The sequence below is a fragment of the Cucurbita maxima genome, unplaced genomic scaffold (genome assembly GCF_002738345.1).
Source record: "Cucurbita maxima cultivar Rimu unplaced genomic scaffold, Cmax_1.0 Cma_Scf00023, whole genome shotgun sequence".
NCBI classification, from domain to species: Eukaryota; Viridiplantae; Streptophyta; class Magnoliopsida; order Cucurbitales; family Cucurbitaceae; genus Cucurbita; species Cucurbita maxima.
The window spans coordinates 1,621,416-1,642,096 of NW_019272039.1; the positions used below are offsets into that span (position 1 = coordinate 1,621,416).

At 37.7% G+C, this 20,681-nt stretch overlaps 4 protein-coding genes across 17 annotated transcripts; 2 read left to right on the plus strand and 2 right to left on the minus strand.

The window, feature by feature from the left end:
• Positions 1–372: 372 nt before the first annotated feature.
• Positions 373–3,738, plus strand: LOC111497188 (plant intracellular Ras-group-related LRR protein 4-like). 4 transcript variants are annotated; one of them, XM_023147895.1, is made up of 4 exons: positions 373–1,738; positions 1,828–2,741; positions 2,831–3,022; positions 3,472–3,738. In XM_023147895.1, exons 1-3 carry the CDS (start codon positions 1,075–1,077, stop codon positions 2,975–2,977), a joined length of 1,725 nt encoding a protein of 574 aa, XP_023003663.1. In that variant the 5' UTR covers positions 373–1,074; the 3' UTR covers positions 2,978–3,022; positions 3,472–3,738. The 4 variants fall into 4 exon arrangements, with proteins under 4 accessions (XP_023003663.1, XP_023003659.1, XP_023003662.1 ...); XM_023147891.1 differs by having other exon boundaries at positions 374–687; positions 1,053–1,738; positions 2,831–3,738; XM_023147894.1 differs by having other exon boundaries at positions 374–662; positions 1,053–1,738; positions 2,831–3,738.
• Positions 3,739–4,071: 333 nt separating this feature from the next.
• On the minus strand, positions 4,072–9,305 carry LOC111497195 (MLO-like protein 9). The gene is made up of 15 exons (XM_023147905.1): positions 8,465–9,305; positions 8,083–8,140; positions 7,733–7,962; positions 7,522–7,638; positions 7,184–7,244; positions 6,984–7,072; positions 6,262–6,336; positions 6,094–6,182; positions 5,940–5,989; positions 5,816–5,856; positions 5,561–5,734; positions 5,162–5,197; positions 4,908–4,975; positions 4,696–4,756; positions 4,072–4,615 (listed from the first exon to the last, which is right to left on the minus strand). Exons 1-15 carry the CDS (start codon positions 8,645–8,647, stop codon positions 4,223–4,225), a joined length of 1,725 nt encoding a protein of 574 aa, XP_023003673.1. The 5' UTR covers positions 8,648–9,305; the 3' UTR covers positions 4,072–4,222.
• Positions 9,306–11,012: 1,707 nt separating this feature from the next.
• Positions 11,013–15,262, plus strand: LOC111496759 (serine/threonine-protein kinase/endoribonuclease IRE1a-like). 3 transcript variants are annotated; one of them, XM_023147259.1, is made up of 7 exons: positions 11,013–11,602; positions 11,910–12,141; positions 12,301–13,760; positions 13,925–14,097; positions 14,230–14,476; positions 14,573–14,870; positions 14,963–15,262. In XM_023147259.1, the coding sequence occupies exons 1-7, from the start codon at positions 11,415–11,417 to the stop codon at positions 15,107–15,109; spliced, it is 2,745 nt and encodes a 914-aa protein (XP_023003027.1). In that variant the 5' UTR covers positions 11,013–11,414; the 3' UTR covers positions 15,110–15,262. The 3 variants fall into 3 exon arrangements, with proteins under 3 accessions (XP_023003027.1, XP_023003029.1, XP_023003030.1); XM_023147261.1 differs by having other exon boundaries at positions 11,515–11,602; positions 11,915–12,141; XM_023147262.1 differs by lacking the exon at positions 11,013–11,602 and having other exon boundaries at positions 11,977–12,067.
• Positions 15,127–20,015, minus strand: LOC111496757 (glutamate receptor 3.6-like). 9 transcript variants are annotated; one of them, XM_023147250.1, is made up of 8 exons: positions 19,178–20,013; positions 19,023–19,095; positions 18,540–18,844; positions 17,092–18,443; positions 16,568–16,845; positions 16,443–16,474; positions 15,961–16,367; positions 15,127–15,876 (listed from the first exon to the last, which is right to left on the minus strand). In XM_023147250.1, exons 3-8 carry the CDS (start codon positions 18,802–18,804, stop codon positions 15,403–15,405), a joined length of 2,808 nt encoding a protein of 935 aa, XP_023003018.1. In that variant the 5' UTR covers positions 18,805–18,844; positions 19,023–19,095; positions 19,178–20,013; the 3' UTR covers positions 15,127–15,402. The 9 variants fall into 9 exon arrangements, with proteins under 9 accessions (XP_023003018.1, XP_023003019.1, XP_023003023.1 ...); XM_023147251.1 differs by having other exon boundaries at positions 15,127–15,357; positions 15,392–15,876; positions 19,023–20,013; XM_023147255.1 differs by lacking the exon at positions 19,023–19,095 and having other exon boundaries at positions 19,729–20,013.
• Positions 20,016–20,681: the final 666 nt, after the last annotated feature.

Consider the following 20,681-nt stretch of genomic DNA (forward strand, 5'->3'; position numbering starts at 1 on the left):
CTTATCTATTAAGCTATACACGAATCGATACTCACCAAAGCCCTTTTTCGATTTGGGCAATACAACAACGAATAGTTCGTTTCAAGAGTAGGATGTCGACTGAGATGGAGCTAGGAGCCAGCCTAAACTTTCTCGAGACGTATATCTAAATCAAATTATTGGCAGACTAGGGAATGAGCCTCTTCAAGAAGTGCGAATTCACTTGAACGGTGAATCGGAACATTAATGTTTATAATTATAATTAAAAAAAAAAAAAAAAAAAAAGTTCGAACATATTATTAAGTTTGTCGTTTGCGCTGTGCTGCAAGCGAGTCCATTTCCCATCACTTTCAAGTGAACATCGCATATCCTAAAAAGTGGATAGCCAATTTGATGAGGCAGTACAAAACTCGCATCAAAATGGATACCAAATATGAAGAGGATAAATCAAAGAATGGCAGAGGAACAAACGGTTAAACAACGGGGGGCAGAAGGCAGCATGGAAATAGCTGGATTTGTAATCTAAAACCATTGCAACCTCACCTTCTCATCAACTGACTCGATTTTAAAAGGTATTGGTGATTCATTATCACCCCAACCATTCTCAATCCCAATCCATTTGCTTCCTTTTTTGGCACTTTCTCTGCTGGCGATCGTTTTTCTCTTCCAAAGCCCCTCTCAATTTCTGTTTCCCATTACCCATTTCCAGTCATTTACTGTTCTTTCGGTTTATTTTTTTTTTGTTTCAATTTTCGAAGTTCTTTTCTCTAATCTTTGAAGCTTTGAATACTGGGGTTCTTTCTTTTCTCTGATCTTGGTGGGGTTTTGCTCTGTGTTCTTGTTGTCGTTGCTGTTTTTGGTACTGTGAGGGGCGGGTGGCTTCATTTAATTTCTTGCGAAATTCAAAGAACTTGTTCGTGCATTTCCTTTTCAGTTGGTCGATTGTGTTTCTTTTTGTGTGGATCTAAGGGTTCTGGGTTTGAAGAAAGTGAAAAACAAATACAAAAATCTGAATGGGTTGCTTCAAGTCTTGAATGGTTCTTTAATTTTGGGTGTTTTTCGGTGTTTTAAAGATTGGATTGGAGTTGAGAGAAAATGGAGGCGTTGATTTCTCCTAAAACCACTCAAGAAGTGGTGGGTGAGATTATGAAACTTCACAGATCTTTGCCCGTCCGGCCTGGAATTGATGAAGTCGAAGGCGCCAGGGTCCTGATTAGCAATGTCGATAAGGAATCCCAAATGAAACTCGAAGCCATTGAAAGACAAACCAAGAACCAAGGCGTCCCAGAAGAGCTTTCAAAGATCTTGCTCGATATGCAGAGGAATTTCATCGCCTTCAAAAGCAAAGAAGACAAGTGGGAAGCCTTGAAATTGCTGGAAATTGAAGATGTCCACTACCTGTTCGACGAAATGCTTCAAAGAGCTTCAAAGTGCGTTTCTACTTCTTCAACCTCTTCACAAACTCCCAATACCCTTTCCTCTACTTTCCATTCAGCTTCTACCGCTAATCAGAACAGAACCTCCGCCGTTCCTTCTGTGTCTGGGAGTATCAGTACCTCAACCGCCGCCGCCCCTTCAAGCTTGTTATACAAGTCCTACAATGGACCTACAAAAACCACCACTCAATTATTCTCTCGAGATGATAGTTATGTCCCAAAAGGCAAGCCAGCGGCGTATATGGATGGCTTTGGAGCTAGACCAGGCGTTTCTTCCTCACCCTTTATCAAAGATCCATCCTTAAAACTTGCAAATTCTTCAGGTGGGTCATCTCGTTTTCTACTGATTGAAGCTTTATTTTCCATTCTTCCAAGTGTTCTTGTTTTAACACGAAATCTTTTGTATGCTTAGGTAAAGATGGTGACAAATATAACTTGATGTCTCTGGCTAGTTTCATTGAGAAAGCAAGGAAGGGCGGCAGTCGAAAGCTTGATCTCCGGAACAAGCTGATGAGCCAAGTAGAATGGCTGCCTGATACTATAGGGAAGCTAACCAGTTTGGTGTCTTTAGATTTGTCTGAGAATCGTCTTGTGGCTCTACCAGAAGCCATTGGAGCACTTTCCCAGTTGGAGAAATTGGATTTGCATGCCAATAGGATCAGCGAACTCCCTGGCCCTTTCACAGATCTCACGAGTTTGGTTCATTTGGACCTCAGGGGAAACCAGTTGGTATCTCTTCCTGCTGCTTTTGGGAAGCTGATTCATCTTGAGGATATTGATCTGAGTTCAAATTTGCTCACTTCACTTCCTGAATCCATTGGTAATCTTGTGAGGCTGAGAAGATTGAATGTGGAGACGAACAATATCGAAGAGATTCCTCATACGATCGGTCGGTGTATATCGCTCCGGGAGCTGACTGCAGATTATAACCGGCTTAAAGCGCTTCCTGAAGCTATAGGAAAGATTGAGACACTAGAGATTTTGTCTGTGCGTTATAACAACCTCAGACAATTGACAACAACCATGTCCTCTCTTGTGAATCTGAGGGAGCTTGATGTAAGTTTTAATGAGCTTGAATCCGTGCCAGAGAGCTTATGTTTTGCCACTAGACTTGTCAAGATGAACATCGGAAACAACTTTGCTGATCTGCAATCACTACCGAGGTCGATTGGGAATCTAGAAATGCTTGAAGAACTGGATATTAGCAATAACCAGATTCGGTTTCTTCCCGGTTCGTTCAGAATGCTAACTCAGCTTCGCGTGCTTCGGGCAGGAGAGAATCCTTTTGAAGTACCCCCAAGACAGATATTCGAAAAGGGCGCTCAGGTAACGAACATAACACGCTGTTCGTCTCATAAACTGCCTTACATTGCTCGAATTGTCTAACTCAGGCTTGTCCTGTCCCCATATCGCAGGCTGTTGTTCAATACATGATTGATCTACATGAGAATAGAGAAGTCAGATCACAGCCAGTTAGACAGAAAAAGAAGTGGTGCCATATGTTCCTCGTACGTGGTTCAAACCAAAGGCAGAGCAACCCAATAAGCAACTTGAGGGCTTAATCATTCACACCATTTGTAGAGAAGAACAAGCCATCTTTCTTCCAAGTAACTTCGCCTCGAAACTTGAAAGTCCGTTCATAGTTGAGCTAGTTAAGACATATTTTCTCGATTAAGAGGTTAGAGATTCAAAAATCCTTCTCCTGACGTGTTTTTGAGGAAATCCTTCAAGTAAGTTTGCTTCGAAACTTGAAAGTTTGTCCGTAGTTGAGCTAGTTAAGATATATAGTCTCAACTAAGAGATTAGAGATTCAAAAACCCTTCTCCTGACGTGTTTTTGAGGAAACCCTTCAAGTAAGTTTACCTCGAAACTTGAAAGTCTATCCATAATTGATCTAGTTAAGACGTATAGTCTCGACTAAGAGGTTAGAGATCTGATTTTGAGAAGATTTTTGAGGAAATCCCATTGAGTTGAAAAGAAACATAAAAACTTTGATTCATCACAGTTGATGAAGACATGGGATATGGGCAGGAAGCTGAGATATAGTTGTTAATAGTGGTGTTACAGGGCTGTGAGGAATCAGAGGCGAACCTGGGCTTCATTTAATGAGTCAACTGCAACGGACTCTGCATCACACCGTAGAGGATTCCTCCCCTCTCTGTCTTTGTAATTTTAGTTTTTTTTTTTTTTTTCTTCTTTAGTGAATTTTGTATTTTAGGAACATAATTGTATAAGTTTATAATTTCAAGTAGGGCAGAATGAACGAATATTTATTTGATTTATCAAAATAGTAATTAAATAATATAATTTTCCGTTGAAATTACATCATTTTTCTTACCAGATTTGCTCGTTTAATGGGCTGAATTTGATATCTAATTTATTGTTAGACATGTTTTACTTGGAGCAATTTTATATGGGGTGACTTCTTATAGAATTTTTCTAAGATGCATGTAAGTGAAAATAAAATATGCTGGAAGACTCGTGTTAGTATATAAGATAATTTTCACTCTCAGAAACGAAGAGTGAGTAACCTAACCATCGTGACTAAGTTGCGAGAGAATATCGAAGTTATCAAGTATCGAATATTGAGGTCATCTCTGACTTTTTCACCATAGACGTCACAGCCGATAACTGAGTTCATATAGATTTTGGTTGCAGAGATACTCATTCATCATATTCAGCATACTTGAAATTTTGAGCAACAATCATCCAACAATTTATTAACAACTGCAAGAATATACAAATTATGTGCTACATTGCCTTCCACGTGTGAAAAGACTGAAAAAAAAAAAAACTAACTCAAAAGGTTAAGCAGAGCCTTTGGTGGGTGCAGGTTTGGCAAATGAGAAATCATCTTCATTCCTTCTTTCTGAATGCTGGGATTCCATTATTTCCTTCTCATGTTCATCATGAGCATCTACTCTAACTGTAAAATTTGCAGCAGGTGCTTTAGGCGACACCGGATCTACTTCGTTATCCGATGCCTCGTTCTCGTCGTACATGGATGATCCGTTTGAGTGACCTGTGGTCTTGAATCGATGCAATGTGTATCCTGATGATGAATGCATCGGCGAAGCGCTCGGGCTACCTAGTTTTCGAGTCGGGGACTTTCCTTGCTTCTTCTTAACAGCCATGCGCCACTTTTTGAGTGCCTTTGATGTTTGTTCATCAAAGATTGACTTCTTCATACGTGTGCCCATCTGCAAAGCCATATCCCACAAGATCAGCAAAGATTATACTGATCAAACAGTTTCAAGGACAGCAGAAAACTCGTTAGTACCTGAGTCACAAGAGCATATAGTGGAAGAGTAATGTAGCTGCAAAGACAGAGAACACCAACCCTGCAAATCCATCATCAAAACACAACCCGTTTCACTCGAACCGATCTGATCGGTGTTCATCAGAATAATATATCAGCAGATACAAAACAGACATTTTCAACAGAAAGTTCAGTTCACATCCTAAGAGTAGCACGAAGCAAGTTAGGCTTACCCAAGACCGATCTTTATAATTGCGAGCTTGAAATCAGTATGGAAGCAGGATTTTAGCCCGAACGAATACTGCACACAACAAAATTCGACATTTCTTGAGTTACACCTCAGTAGAAGAGTGTGATTCGGGCAATGAGGATGATTTTGTAACTCGTATCTTGTTCGATAATGATTTTGTTTACGAACTTTTTATAAAAAGTGAAAGATTATTAAACGGGTCCTCAAATATTGGATAAGAAAAGGAAAAGAAATTACCCAAATCCAGAAGAAATACGTTATTTGGAATGCATTCTGCATAAACACAGTAAGAACAAAGGGCTAATTAGTATCAAGCTTTACAAATGATTCTAAACATCATCAGTACCACATACAAAAACAAGGCTTTGAAAAGAACACAAAAGGCAAGAACAATAATAAAATCCTAGGAATGAGCTAGACCATCAAAACTGTAACTACCCAAGCCCACCATTAATATATATTCTCTTTGGGCTCAATATTTTTAAAACACGTCTACTAGGAAGAGGTTTTCACACCCTTCTAACGAATGCTTTGTTTTCCTCCCCAACCGATGTGGGATTTCACACAAACACTAGAAGATTTATTATCAGATGAAGAGAAGATCTAAACTAAGCCAGGAATCTCGTTCGTGATTACCGAAAATAAAGCGAAGTGGATGAGATAAAGAACCAGCTGAGGCTTGCCAAACCAAAAATATTTATCTGATGCCTGAACAAGAGGAATTCCTTGGACAACAGCATGTCTTTCTGTAATTTCAAGAGCCATTTTTGTCATAACTCCCTGAAGCTTTGTTCCAACAGCCAGGATTATCTGCCATTGATAGAAGTTCTTAGAAACTTTTAATAATCAGTTCAACCTAAAATGGTGTCCCTAAAAAGAAAGACTCCTTACAATCACAGGAATTAAGGATGTCCAAAACAATGCCTGCCATCCTGTAAAGAAGATAGTATATCAGTATCAACTAGCTCCTGAAATATGGATTGCAAAAGAGCGTAATTAGGATCAACAAGCTCACCATAAACGTTTATAAGTAAGAAGACGACGAACGAGGCCCAAAGCACGGGACTGCGAACGGCGTTAAATAAGAAAGATCAGGACATGTAGAGGTTCAGTCATTAGGAAGGAAAGATCCCTCCATGAAAACGTAGAACTCTATATCTAATTTTTACCTCACTCCCACAATAATCTTGTAGTCATCTTCTAAGGACCTTTTAATATATTTTTGGAAGTCAAACTTACTTCCCGGAGCTAGATGAACCTACAGATATAGAGCACTGTCATAAAAGGAACAAATAAGTTGTTTATGATCAGCAGGTGGCTGGGAATCGAAAACTCACGGCGATGAATCCATTGCGTAATGCCAAGTAGTCAGCCTTACCAACGGACCTGAAAAATTGTCGGAAGAAGCATCCCTGCAAAGTTAATGTATTTTAGGAGTTTGGAACCTCTCCAGGAAATGAATTGTAGGATAATAAGTCTGAACCATGATATTCATATCTCTAGTTAAGTCTAATAAATCTCAGCCCAAGTCCACCGCTACCAGTCCATGTCCTCTTCGCGCTTTCCCTTTCGGCTTCCCCTCAAGGTATGATTGAGAGAGGTTTCACACCCTTATAAAGAATGTTTCGTTTCCCTCTCCAACCAATGTGGGATCTCACAATCCACCCCCTTTGGGCCCCAGCGTCTTGGCTGGCACTCGTTCCTCTCTCCAATCGATGTGGGATCTCACAATCCACCCCCTTTGGGGTGCAGCATCCTCGTTGATACTCCGCCTAATGTCCACCCCCCTCGAGGCTCAACATCCTCGCTGGCACACCACCCGGTGTCTAGCTCTGATACCATTTTTTGTCCTTGTGAAGATGATGTGTGGTTGTGCATTGCCTATTTCCTTTGCAATGTCATATATATATAAAGATTGAATTCCTCCATTCCATCTCCATAAATACACAATCTACGAGCATTGCCTTATTGATCATGAGTGATTAAAGCCAAGTGATTCCACAGTCAAAAAGATATCACTAGTAACTAAGAGTTGCATAGCTTGGGAGAAAAAACTTACAATATAAAAAAAGACAGGAAGTTTTGCCCAAAAGCTCGTGTGGGCTCTCACAAATGATGTTTCGTGAGTAAGCCTGAATCGTGCATTATCTGCAACACAAGTTCATCTAGCTTAGGCTGATCCATCCATGAGAAATAAATCATTAAACCCAAGTTTGGGACAGAACAAGCAAAAGTTGGGCTACAAAGATAGTGACATACCATTTGAGAACTCATAATTGTGAGTTGAGGTCTCCTCCTCCCATGCCTTCCAACCTCGAATCTGTCATGTATATAAACATTGACATGAGTAGAAGTTTCAACTTACAAAGGCAAAAACATCGCCAAATCTATACCAAAACGTTCTGTTTTCAAGTCACTTTCAGTAGTTGATGTCTTAGATTTTGATATATGGTTAACCCATTTTCAAAGTTGTTTTTGAAAGGAAAAGATTTGAGTGCCAATTTCTTAGCATAATGAACTTGGATTCATGAGAAAATATAGTCAAAAACTCTAGCAACCATAGAAAACACTCCTTTGCAGCTTAACATTGAGCATACCTTTAGTCTCCCAAGCATCATTGTGATGGCGCTGTATACTACATGAAATACAGCTAAGAAGAAGATAAACAAGTGCAGCTGATGCAATCCTGAGATAGATATAAGCGGCACATGATCCTGTAAACAAATTGGTTTGAGATTTTATACAAAATATGTTCGAGACAATGAAGCTAGACAGTCAAGAACAATGTATCCAAATAAAGGTTCTTACATCCTTGCAACTAACAGGGCCAACAGCAGCCAGGAACCTCCGTTCTACCCATAGAAGACGTCGATGGTGCTCGCCTTCATCGGCTCCGCCAGCGTCCTTTTCCATTTTGTCATCCTTAGCTGCTGCACACGGTAACATAGTGTTTGCAACCCCTGTGGGAATGCAGATTTTAATGATATAGCTCTGGCCAAAGGTGAGGAGCAGTGAAATGAAACCCAGAATCATCAGCTCTGCAACCAAAAACAAATCAATCATAAAATTTACTTATTCAAGTTTGCTGATCCATCAAAATTTATAGTCAAAGATAGAACAAGGGATATTGAATTGACTTTCAGAGTTGTTGGACATACCAGCTTTAACCTTCTCCAGAGCTTCATAAAGAGCTCTCTTATGCTTATCTGTAAGCCACTGAATGACCAAAACAGAGGAACACAGTGATATCAAAAATCTATAATTCAGATTAAACTGATACCCATTCTCAATTTCAGTCATCCCCATTAGAGACAAATAGAAAAACACGTGGTACCCAAAAATACACACATAAAGAACTCTAAAACTAGCAAAAACTGGAGAAAATTTCAACAGGGTAATGATTATAAAAAGATGAAGAAGAAGAAGAAGAAAGAACCAAACTATCCATGGAAGAACGAGAGAAGGCTAGAAAGAAGGTAATGAGAAGAACCAAGATGAATTCAATTCCACAATCACGACGACAAGGGAACACAAACCCACCGTTCCAGCTTTATGAAGGAGTTTCTCCAAGGTGATAGAAATAATGATGATAACAGCACAAACACCGGCAACAGCCCATGTCGGAGTCTGATCAAGCTCCCTCGTGGTGCCATCGCCGCCGGCAGGAGCCGCCAACGATTTTCCCCACAAGAAACTCAAACACAGGTAATAAACCAGCAACATTTTTCAGCTACCAAACACAAACCCAAATGCAAGCAAACAAAGATGTATAGAAGATGGGTCTGACTCAAACAGCACCAAAATGAAGTTGATCGCACAGAATAGAGCCAACTATATATGAGCAAAGGACACGAAAGAAGGCAGGCAGGAAGAAGAAGTCTTCCCTTCGAGGTAGACAGCTTAGTGGGGGCACATTCGCATTGGGGATTAAAATAACACAACCATTGACCGACTTAAACAGAGACCACAAGAACCCTTGATCTTAAGAAGAGAAACGCGTTCATTTTCGAACTGGGTCCATCGCCTCAGTCATCGATTACCCATAACTGCAAAACCTGGGGTTTCTGAAAACAGTAATAAGCCGCATTTATTTGGGCGAGACTTAGATTGGGGAAAATCGAAGAACTTAGTCAACGGAGGAGAGCTAATTGAACTGGGCGGCTGCGTGCGGTAAATTACAACACAAGAATGCACCATTTCTGACCTTCGTTGGTGAAGATTTTGGATTCGAAACCAGAAATCACTGCGATTTTGCTTTCTTTTTTCACTTTTTGCATTGAATTTGAAGAATGCAATTCTTTTTGGAATTGGAATAAGATCACTACAGAAACCAAGTCCACGCGTTTCGGCTATCAAATTAGCGCGCCTAGATTACCGCCAGAATTGATGAAGTAGAGAACAGATTCACCAATGAAATTACAGAGTTTTCTTTTCAAGAATTATTGTCTCTCTCTCTCTTTTTCTTTTTCTTTTTCTTTTTGTAAATTTTTTAATATTATAATAATAATTAATGTTTTTTTATATATTTCAGTTTATATTAAATTTTTTACTTTTGTCAGTTTGTGTATCATAAATTCAATTTTAGAAAGTGTTGATAAATCCTTAAATTTTAACTTTTAAAAAATAAATTTTAAATTTTCTAAATATTTAATTTTTTTTATGTACCTTAAATCAAAATTCCAAATATATTTTATAATTTCAATTATTTTTTAGGTTCAACAACTCAAATTTTTTTATTTTAAAATATATCTTAATTATATTGACCGACTTTAAATTAAAATTATTTTAATTAGAAATATAAATAAATGGATAGTGCTGTCTTTTCTGTAATAATTTTAAAATTCATTATGACAAATTAATGTCTTTTATTTTATTTTATTTTATTATTTCCCCATTTTCGTCACCCTATAAACATAACCCTCCAATGACAATGACAAGGTCAATTCTTTTCCCAATATTATTTTTATATTTTATTTTTTTATTCAATAATCCATTTCAATTTTTTATAAGAAAAAAAGCATTATTAAAGTTTCAATTTTTTATTTTATTATATTTTGATTATTTCTTGTCTGGAGACCAAATTAGTTATTTTGGTTATCCAATAATAGGGTCGATAATCTAACATGACTCAGTTTTTATAGTTTACACACTATTGTAATATAACAACAATGTCTTGAGACGAATTGAACTTGGTAAAAAAAAGTCAACTCATCGATAATAAAAGTCAACTAGTTGACTTCAAAATTCGAAACTGTTGAAAATGTTTAATACTCCACATCTTGCCAAATTTTCTCTCTCGCCACTAAAAAAACACGTTGACTTTACTTTTATCGAATAAGTATTATTAAAAAAAACTTAATAGAAAGGTTCGAATTAACCGCGAGAAAAGAGCCGAATGACAATTTGCATATAATTTATTGACTTTTTATATATATAATTATAAATTTTGAAAATTTGAAGAAATCTGAAATTTTAATTATTTATGTTTATTTTTTTTACAACTTGAAATAATTATGCATTATTATATTAATTAATAACTAACCCCATGTTATAAAAAACAAACATGTCAAAACATGTTCAAGTAGTAATTATATCAATTTAAATATATTAATAAAATAATAATTTGATAATTATATCAAATTTTTATTAATAATTTTTTACCTAAAAGATTAAACTCCAAACTGTGAGTTAAGTAGAGGATTATGGACTAATTGGTTTGTTATTTCACACGTGAGAACTCAATTTGTTCTCTTTGATATTTCCAGGCTCCGACAAAATCGACAGCCGGCACGTGTCAGAATACTAAATTACAAGGTTGCCCAAAGCGCACAATGTTTCTTATTCGCTTTTATTTAATTATTAAAAAAAAATATATTCTGTTATTTATTTTATTTTCAATTTTTGTCACGTTGCCAACCATTTAAATTATTTTTATTTACCACGAGTATATATTTTTGAATAAGAGATAAAAAAAAATTATTTTTTCCCTCTCAAATATTCGTTTAATTAATAGGATATAACAAATCGATAAAGAACAATTAATTTATAAATTAGTCGCTTAATTTAGATTTGTATCTTTAAAATTTGTCTATAATCTTTCAATTCTTTGTCCAATAAACTTTAATTTTTTTCAATAAATTTCTAACTTCTAAATTATGTGTTGTTCTATTCAAAGATACAAATTTCATCACGAAATTATTTATATTTTTGTTGAAATCTAAGAATTTTGAGAAGTTTACTCAATTAAAATGTTTGTGTTAATTTCAGACGAAGAACGAAGAGAAATCGGAGAAGGGTTTGGGTTTGAGTTTAGGGGAAATGCCAAAGATTGGAGATTCCAAGATTGTATACAGTTGAAGAAGCTTCGAATCTCTCAATTGCTGCCTGTTCCTTCACGTTCTTCCAACATTTCTTCTCTATTTGAAGATCTCACTATAAATCATGTCCTATTTGTTTAAATTTTCGTCGAGGCATTTCTACTGGCTCTCGAATGAAGCGCTGTTCTTCCTTTCGTTATTTATGGATACTTCTATTGATACTGTTACGATTTTGGAGCTATCTTGGCGCGTCGAGGAATTCTGAGAATTCAGGATTCTCTGGATTGAGCCGGTATGGGGGGTTTGATGATTCCGAAGCCGTAGCTCGAATTGGCGGCAGATCCCTCTTGTCCGTTCCAACGTGAGTCTTTAATTCATTCCTCTCGTTTCCTTATTCATATGCAACGAAGATTCTTTAATCTATTTGATCAACCTTGATTGAGGATATTTCTTTTAACCTCGACTCATCTTCTTGCTCTTTGGACAAATTAATCTTTTATAGAATGAAATACTTATCCACCATTTGATGCTTCCATCTCTTCACTATCAATAAAAATAGTCTTTCAAATCCGTAAGAACTAATCCAAATCAATACCATTCTTCTGCTATTAGTTTTATATTTTGTAAATCAATGTAATGAGTGGTACTGTCAATATATACTATCGTAGGAAAGGTAGTACTGCTCTTATAGCTGCTTTGGATGGGGCAATTCATTTGGTTGACAGTAACTCTATGAAGATAATTTGGTCCTTTAGCTCTGGACCGCCAATCTATTCGCCACATCAAGCTCATGTTCATCATGAGCACAATCAAGAAAATGCTTCAGGTTTGAGCAGACCTTTCTTTTTTTATTGTGGGGATGACTGGGAGCTCTACATGCACACAGAGTATGGTGAAACGGTAAAATTTAGTGAATTAATAACACCCATCATGTGTTAATGTTTTCTTTCGAAATTTGTTTCAGTATTGATTCTGCAATCACTGTTTTGATGGTTTTTCCTTTTTTTTCATTTTTGATAAGAATATATATTTTCCTCTTGGGATTCCTTGACATTTCAGAAACTACCTAAAACGATTGATGAGGTTGTTAGAAGTACACCATATATATTCGAGGATGGTACGGTGATGACTGGTTCTACGAAAACCACAGTTTTTGAGGTTGATCATGTGACTGGAGAGCTTATTCGTAGTCACATACCTGATCTCTTGTCATCTGAACTAAGCAATGAAGATCTTGGTAGTTCTAAAGCAAAAAGTAATCTAGACGATAAGGATTTGATACAACCTGGCGTGATGAACCCCCCTGTTGAGCCACGATTGTACATCACAAGAACAGATTATTCTCTGAAATCGTCCTTCTCAGGTTCTAAAGAAGTTTCCTGGAGTTTGAGTGTTGCTGAAATCGGAGCTACGTTACTCTGTCCAGAGGTTGAGAATCCAGTTGAGGGCATTCCTTGGAATCTTCAAAATAATAGTAGTTATGAAGTTGATTATGCTGTGCCATTGTCTTGCCAATCAAAAGTACTTGTCTTTCGTGAACGCCATGCTTTATCAGGAAAGTCGGGGTATAAAAGATTATCGAAGGCTCATAATGTTGATAATATGTCTTTAGTGTCTGCTTCAGGTTCGATCCTTCCTTCCCAGTTAAAGATTGATAAACATTTAAACATTCATCCTGAAAGATTGATGCTTCCTGAGCCTGTATCAAACACCATCTCTTCTTTGCCACCCAATTCAAGTAGCGAAGCAGTAGTTCCAATGCCTTTGATGAAGGTTAATGAATCAAGTATCTTTAAGGGGTGTAATAAAATGGAGACTCTTGCTGGACCTATTGGATTGTTTTTTGTAGTTTTAATAATCATGCTAGTGGGATTGATGAAGTATGGCAGGACATTGGCTGTAAAGGTAAAACAGCGTTTCTTCAATGAGAAGTCGTCTAGTACTTCTAATGCAAGAATTATCTCTTCAAAGAAAAACAAACCTCGAAAATCAAAAAGAAGTGGAAATTCTGAGAAAATGGATGCATCTATTTCATCAGAAATCGAAAATTCGCTTATGCAAAGTGAGGATAACTGGTTTCAGGACAATAATCTTATTGGTGGACGTCGGATTGGTAAACTAATTGTAACCAACAAAGAGATAGCCAAGGGTAGTAATGGCACCGTTATTCTTGAGGGAATCTATGAAGGCCGAGTAGTTGCTGTGAAGCGTCTTGTCAAGGCTCACCATGATGTTGCCTCTAAGGAAGTTCAAAACTTAATGGCTTCTGATTTTCACCAAAATATCGTTCGATGGTATGGCACTGAGAGTGATCAAGATTTTGTCTATATTTCATTGGAACGGTGCACTTGCAGCCTCGATGATTTAATTCAGATTTGTTCTGATCAGTCCTTCAACTCTATGCTTGGCTTGGATCAAGATACTGTACCCATGATTGATTCAGTCAAAGAGGTTATACCAGATTTGAAATTGTGGAAAGAAAATGGCCATCCATCTACAGTTGTTCTAAAACTCATGAGGTTCTCTATATTTATTATCCAACACAATAATGATCTTTAGTTATATGGCTTAATTTTGTTAGTTCTCATGCGGCAAATATAGTGTTTTCCCACTAACTTGTATACAATAATATATGGTTCTTGGAACATGAAGTAGGTTTGGTTTTGATAGTTGTCAAATGCAGGGATATGGTTGCCGGGCTTGAGCATTTGCACGAGTTGGGGATAATTCATCGGGACTTGAAGCCACAAAATGTGTTGATAATTAAGAAAAAATCTATATGTGCAAAGCTCTCTGATATGGGAATCAGCCAGCATCTTTCAGCTGATATGTCATCCTTGGGACATCGTGCCACTGGCAAGTATTCTTCACTAGCTATCGTTTCCCTTCAATACTCATGGTTATATACTACATGCGTTCCTGGTTGATAATGAGGCATTTTAAGTCTCTAAAAATGATGGGTAACTTGAGACAAAAATCCTATCGCAGGTTGTGGGAGTTCTGGTTGGCAAGCCCCCGAACAGCTTCTTCAGGGACGACAAACCCGTGCAGTCGATTTGTTTAGTTTAGGTTGTGTTCTCTTTTTCTGCATCACAGGTGGTAGACATCCATTTGGTGATCGTCTCGAGCGTGATATCAATATCGTGAAGAATCAAATGAATTTGTTCTTGGTGGAAAGCATCCCAGAAGCTCTAGATCTTATTTCTCAATTGTTAAATCCTAACCCTTGTTTGAGGTAAGAAATCTTTGTTCATGAACACTAAAAAATCCTTAGATATCATTTATGTAGTGTAAAAGCATATCTACTTCATCTCTCTTGATAATATACCAGACCAAAAGCATCAGAGGTGTTGCACCATCCTTTTTTCTGGAGTTCGGAGATGCGACTTTCTTTTCTTCATGATACTAGTGATAGAATAGAGTTGGAAGACAGAGAGACTAATCTCATGAAAGCATTAGAGAATACTGCCCAGTTAGCTATAGGCACTAAATGGGATGAAAAGATGGAACCAGCTTTCATTGCTAACATCGGTTGGTATCGGCGTTACAAGTATGATAGCGTTCGAGACTTGCTGCGAGTTATGCGCAATAAACTGAATCATTATAGAGAACTGCCGAAAGAAATTCAGGTTTCCTTCCTTTTTTTCATTCTTTGATCGTTCATTTTAATGAGCCAAAATCGGTGACAACCCATCGTTTTGTGTTTTTGTTGTCATTTCAGGAGCTCATAGGATCTGTTCCAGAGGGATTCGATGGTTACTTTGCTAGTAGGTTTCCAAGACTCTTGATTGAAGTTTACAAAGTTATAAGCCAATACTGTAGGCAAGAAGAATGCTTTCAGAAGTACTTTAAAAGCCCTGTAGACTAGATTCTTAGATATGAATGTCTTGAAAAAAATGCTAAAATTATTATGGTAGCATGGTTAGAGTACTAATATACATGTATACATTTGTAAATATTGCTGAATAGATCTGAATTACTGTAAAGTGTTACAATACAAAGATCAATTTTGGCTCTTAAATTTCGTCCTCTCTCAGTACTTGATGATATTGTTGCTAAAGAAAATGAGTAAGCGCTAACAACATGCAACCATGATGCCTGTTTCTAACCCATACCAGTAGTTTCACAAATGTATGTTATTGTCCACGAAGATCATATGCATCAATACGTACCATCAGCATCACAATTGTCATATTTTCTTGAACTGTCTGCTGAATTATCTCCATTCATGTTTCTAACTGAAGCCTCCTGCATCTGTCGTCGCTTGGATCGACTCTTAAAGACATCTTCCTTTTCATCTGCAAAAGAAAGAAATCTATGCAGGCTTTTAGATCGAGATCGAGATCGAGAGGTTTGCTCAGAAGATTCAAGTTCTTCTGAGTAATGCTTGCTGTATTGGCGCAACATTTGAAAGACATATATCGCTAGAGCGAGCAAGCAGGCTAATCCACATATTAGAAAAAGTCCCCAAAAGCTATCGAGCTGAAGTCGATCCACCTCAAATTTGGAGACTTGTGATGTGCAAGCACTTTTCATTAACCATTTATCATGGATTCTTTGAAGATCCCCATTTTCGGACAGTCGTAGAATAGCGGTCGACATGTCGACTGCTAAAGGAGAGTTGCGCTGGAAAGCCTGTTGGTATAATGTACCATCATCAGATGACAACTAAATAGACAGATAGACAAGCAAACAAAGAAACATGATTGAAGTACTTACAAATCCCCACCCATTTTTGGTGAACTCTTGGCCAACAATACTGAATTCGCAATGAGTTGAAAGGAAGAGCTCGGCATATGATCGCTCGTCGACAATAGCAGCAACACCATTCTTCTGTGGACCATCATTCAAGGCTTTAACATAATGTTCTATTGAGATGAGTGGAACAAGCCTCGATTCGTGAATGCCAAGTTCCTCAATCAAGTAGTTTCGAGTAAACGAACCCTGCTGGTACCCAATTGGGTCATTGTTTGAAACCAAAGTTTCAATCCCTTTGACAGAAGAAGAAAGTTGTTGAACTGTAAGGATAGAGGTCAAGCTTGCAGTGTAGCTTGAGTTTATAATAAGAACAACAAATAACCATATGAGCAGCACGAGGCGACCAAGGGTACTGACCGTGTTTTCCCCTACACAAAAGACGTGAAATATTGAATCAACTTCCATCAAATTCATTTCGAGTTAGCTCACATACGTTCACTTACGATGAGAAAAGAACATAGTTGAGAAGCTGAACCTGCATCAGATAAAGAACAGAGACAAAAGGAAGAAATAAGTTTGAAAGCTTTGATAAGGAGTGTCTTGAAATAAGAATCCCACATGCACTCACCAAAGAATAGTAATAACTTGTCTCTTCGGAGGGCCACGAAAATCATCATTGATCCTATGCTCCAAAATCCAAACAACTACGCCTACTACAAGAAAAGAAACAGCAGTAATACACCACATTTTTGCAGTGAACGGCCGTAAAAAGGCCCAAGCATTAGAGTTCAACTTCTTGACTGGGGCTATGACTACTAAGCCGGACTCGATGTATGGTTGTGTAAAATCCGCCATCCGGGTTCGGTTCGTGATAATTGCAATGTCGCCTATCGCTGCATCGAAGACCTATAAGGAAGAAAACATTCTAAGTTTGTAACAGCCCAAGTCCACCGCTAGTGGATAATGATATTATCCGCTTTGACCCCTTACATATCACCATCAAACCTCACGATTCTAAAACACGTCTACTAGGGAGAGGTTTCCGCATCCTTATAAAGAATGTTTCGTTCTCCTCTCCAACCAATGTGAGATCTCACAAAGTTAAAAGATGAAGTTTTATCATAGTAAGTAACCTTTCATTATAATGCTTACCCCGGTCGTGATTTGGCGAACAAGCTCGGTTGTTCTTGGATTAGTAAGGCCATCCCCATAAGCAATTAACTTATAAGGTACCGTATAAGGCAACAAGTTAATTGCTGCAGTGAAGACATCAATGCAGTAGCCACTGAACATGTCAGTTCCTTCTACTTGTGAGACAAATTCTTGGTAACTGACTCGTCTTGGGACACCAATTCTCAAATGCGCTCCACCGTTTGGAAACGCCCACCCGCGAGGCTTCTCTGCTGCTTGTCCAGGCCATACCACATCATATAGCTTTTGGTTTAAACTGGATTCATTAGGTGGTTTTGAGTAAAGGGTTTCAGGAGGCACAATCGACAAGCCAGAATAGTTAGACCAGTAACCAATTCGCCTTTCCCCTGAGCCGATAATATTGATCACTTCGAATGCAGGGCGAATCAAGTCCCGGTCTGGAGTGAACTCAACTGGACCTGTTATTCCAGTGAAATTTACGTCTAAAATATTCTGTAGTAGTGCCCTCCCACCATTGAAGACGCTCATGGCATTCAAGTTCAAAGCTCCAACATCAGTCCAAGTTAACTTGGAAAGATTTGAAAATGAAAGATTTCCACCTTCATTAAGAAATGAGTTGATTGCATGAGCAAGCATCCATACAGTATCATACGCATATAATCCGTAAGTACTCAATCCGAGTTGGCCGCTCGACGACTTTCCATTAGTCAAATTCGTCCACCTAGAAACAAATTTCCTTTTGAGTGCAGAATTTGGAGTATAAAGACGTAAAGCAACAAGTCCTTGAATACTTTCCATGGAACCAGGAGGAAGAGCAGAATTCGTGTCGAGTAGCAAAGAAAGCCAGTTCGTGGCTATCCATACATAGCCAGGTCCAGTCAATCCAAGATGTTGAGCTACATTGAGCACCACCATACCTGTGGACTCATAAGTGTGAACAACAAGTATTCGAGACGTGGTTAAAGTCACCTTAACAAGTGCATTAGTGACCTCGTCTCGACTCGCATCGGGCTTCAATGGTACTTTTAGTGAGATCTTACATCGTTTCTCGTTAAGTTGATCCCCCAATGCAGCAATACCATTTCTACCATGGTCATCATCAACAAAGATGGCAACCACCTCTCTCCATTCAAAGTAGTCTACTATTGCAGCTACTGCAGCCATCTGATACCGATCATTCTGTGACGTTCTGATAAAGAAAGGAAACTGAAGTGATGACAGTGTCGGATCGGTCGCCGAAAACGACAACAGAGGAACTTGCAGCTCATTTGCAATATGAGATATTATATGAGCAGTTACAGAGTTTTGGGGGCCAATTATGGCCACGGTTTTCGTCTCCATAAAACGCAAGGCTGCAGAAAAAGAATTACAAACCATTTTCATTCAAGATAAAACAATCAAGAACAGATATCATTTATCAGATTATATGCAACAAGTTCGACACATACACTCAACGATGCCCAAAAATCCACTGTAATTGGTATCATGTAAAGTAAGATTCAGCTTCGTCCCCCCAAGAACGGATGGATCAGAATTTACATCCTTGATGGCAGCTTCTACCGCGATTTTTCCAACTTTTCCTATCATAGAATGGAAAGAGAATAAAGCCCCAATGTTGACAACATCAGGCCTCGTGGATACATTTCTGCTATCTCCAATTGAGGAACTCCCACTGGAGAGAAGCATCAATACTAGAATGCATATAATCCTCATTCTGAACTGGATAATAACTATTCCTCAAATGCTATCCAATCTGTCAAAGATGCGAGGAACTGAAAAAAAAAACATAATGAATTTAAAAAAACTGCACACTCAAAGATCTAAGTGCTTCAAGATTGTGTAAAGGCGCCTGAAAATGTGAAGCAAGCACAGAATTGCACGAACAAATTATCCAAAGACAGTAAGTCAAGGAACAAAAAGCAGTATCAAACCAAGAACAACATCAGCTAGCGATAAATTCACAGAGGTATCAGATCTAAGTGCTTCAAGATTGAGTGAAGGCGCCTGAAAATGTGAAGCAAGTACAGAATTGCATGAACAAATGATCCAAATACAGTAAATCAAGGAACAAAAAGCAGTATCAAACCAAAAACAACATCAGCTAGCAATAATCCACAAAGGTATCAGATCTAAGTGCTTCAAGATTGAGTAACAGCGCCTGAAAATGTGAAGCAAGTACAGAATTGCATGAACAAATGATCCAAATACAGTAAATCAAGGAACAAAAAGCAGTATCAAACCAAAAACAACATCAGCTAGCAATAATCCACAAAGGTGTGGCAAAGGAAGAAGAATCAGAGAACAAATACCCAAAAGCATCAAAGGGGGCATTCCAGATTGGACAATCAAGATTCATACATTTCAGATAAGGTGCAAACCAACGAGTACTGAATTCACAGAACCCACTAAAAGATTCAATAACCTCATCCTAGTGAAGATATACTTAATAAACAGAAGCCTCTTCGACAAGAACAAGCCAAGAGAATGTTAGCTCGTTGGCAAAATGAGGGGCCATCTTCATCGACTCTAACTGGTGGAGAGTCTTCTCATGTGAATACGGATGCCCTCCAAAACGGGCACAGAACCGTTCGAAGAAAGCATTAAATGATTGAAAAGACCAAGCGCGCTAAGCCTTGCCTTAATCCCTTAGCTGCTGGAGAATCAATCACCGCCGACTATGGGGCGCCCCAAAAATAGCTCTCACAGCTCTGCGCGCTACCCTTTTCAGCCATTAACAAATATTGGCACTGTCATGTTGCGCAGTACGCACGTTCACACTCTGACCCTCCATTACAATCGATACCCATAACCATTTTAAGACCCTTGAATCGAATTTCATCGCAGTGGAGTCTTTTAGTGGTGAAGGTGAATCGATTGGGGGGTGCAAATTTTCTACTGGGTTTTGTTTTTTTCTTGTTTGGATTGGAATATCGTCATTTATATCACGTTTTTCATAACATAAACAGAAGCTAAGAAATTTTGAAATGGAAATTGAATTTCTTCGTTCTTTTCCTGAGAAGAATCATATTTCTATGCGTACAAACTCATGTACGCCAAATGCTGTTTATGGAAATTCGTGTACCCTCGTATGGAATCAACTTACAAATATTCCTTAAAAGTTAAAACATTAAATATATCTTGAAATATAAAAAGTGACCAAAAAGTTCAAAACTTTGAACTTTGTGTTCTAAATTATATTAGTTCAATGACATAAAACATTAAAAAAAATTACAAATCTATTAAAAAGTTGGATAATTATTAAATGCTTAAATATAGAACTGTCGGTTCCGAAGGCTATAAGAAATTTTTTAGAGGGTGTTTGTCAAGTGCCGACTCAGAGTTTGGATAATATATTTAATAGAGTCAGATAGCCTATGTTTCTTAAACCCGTGTTTCAGGTACAGATCTAGATTTTAATATATTTAAATAACTTAATTTTTTAAAATTATGTAATAATAAAAATGTGTTTTTTAGAATAAAAAGGTGTTAATATCCAATAATCGCAATATTCTTTTTAACATTTAATTATAATGTATAATTATATAGGGAGGGAAATTTACATAGTTTTTTTTGTAAATTTAATTTAATTA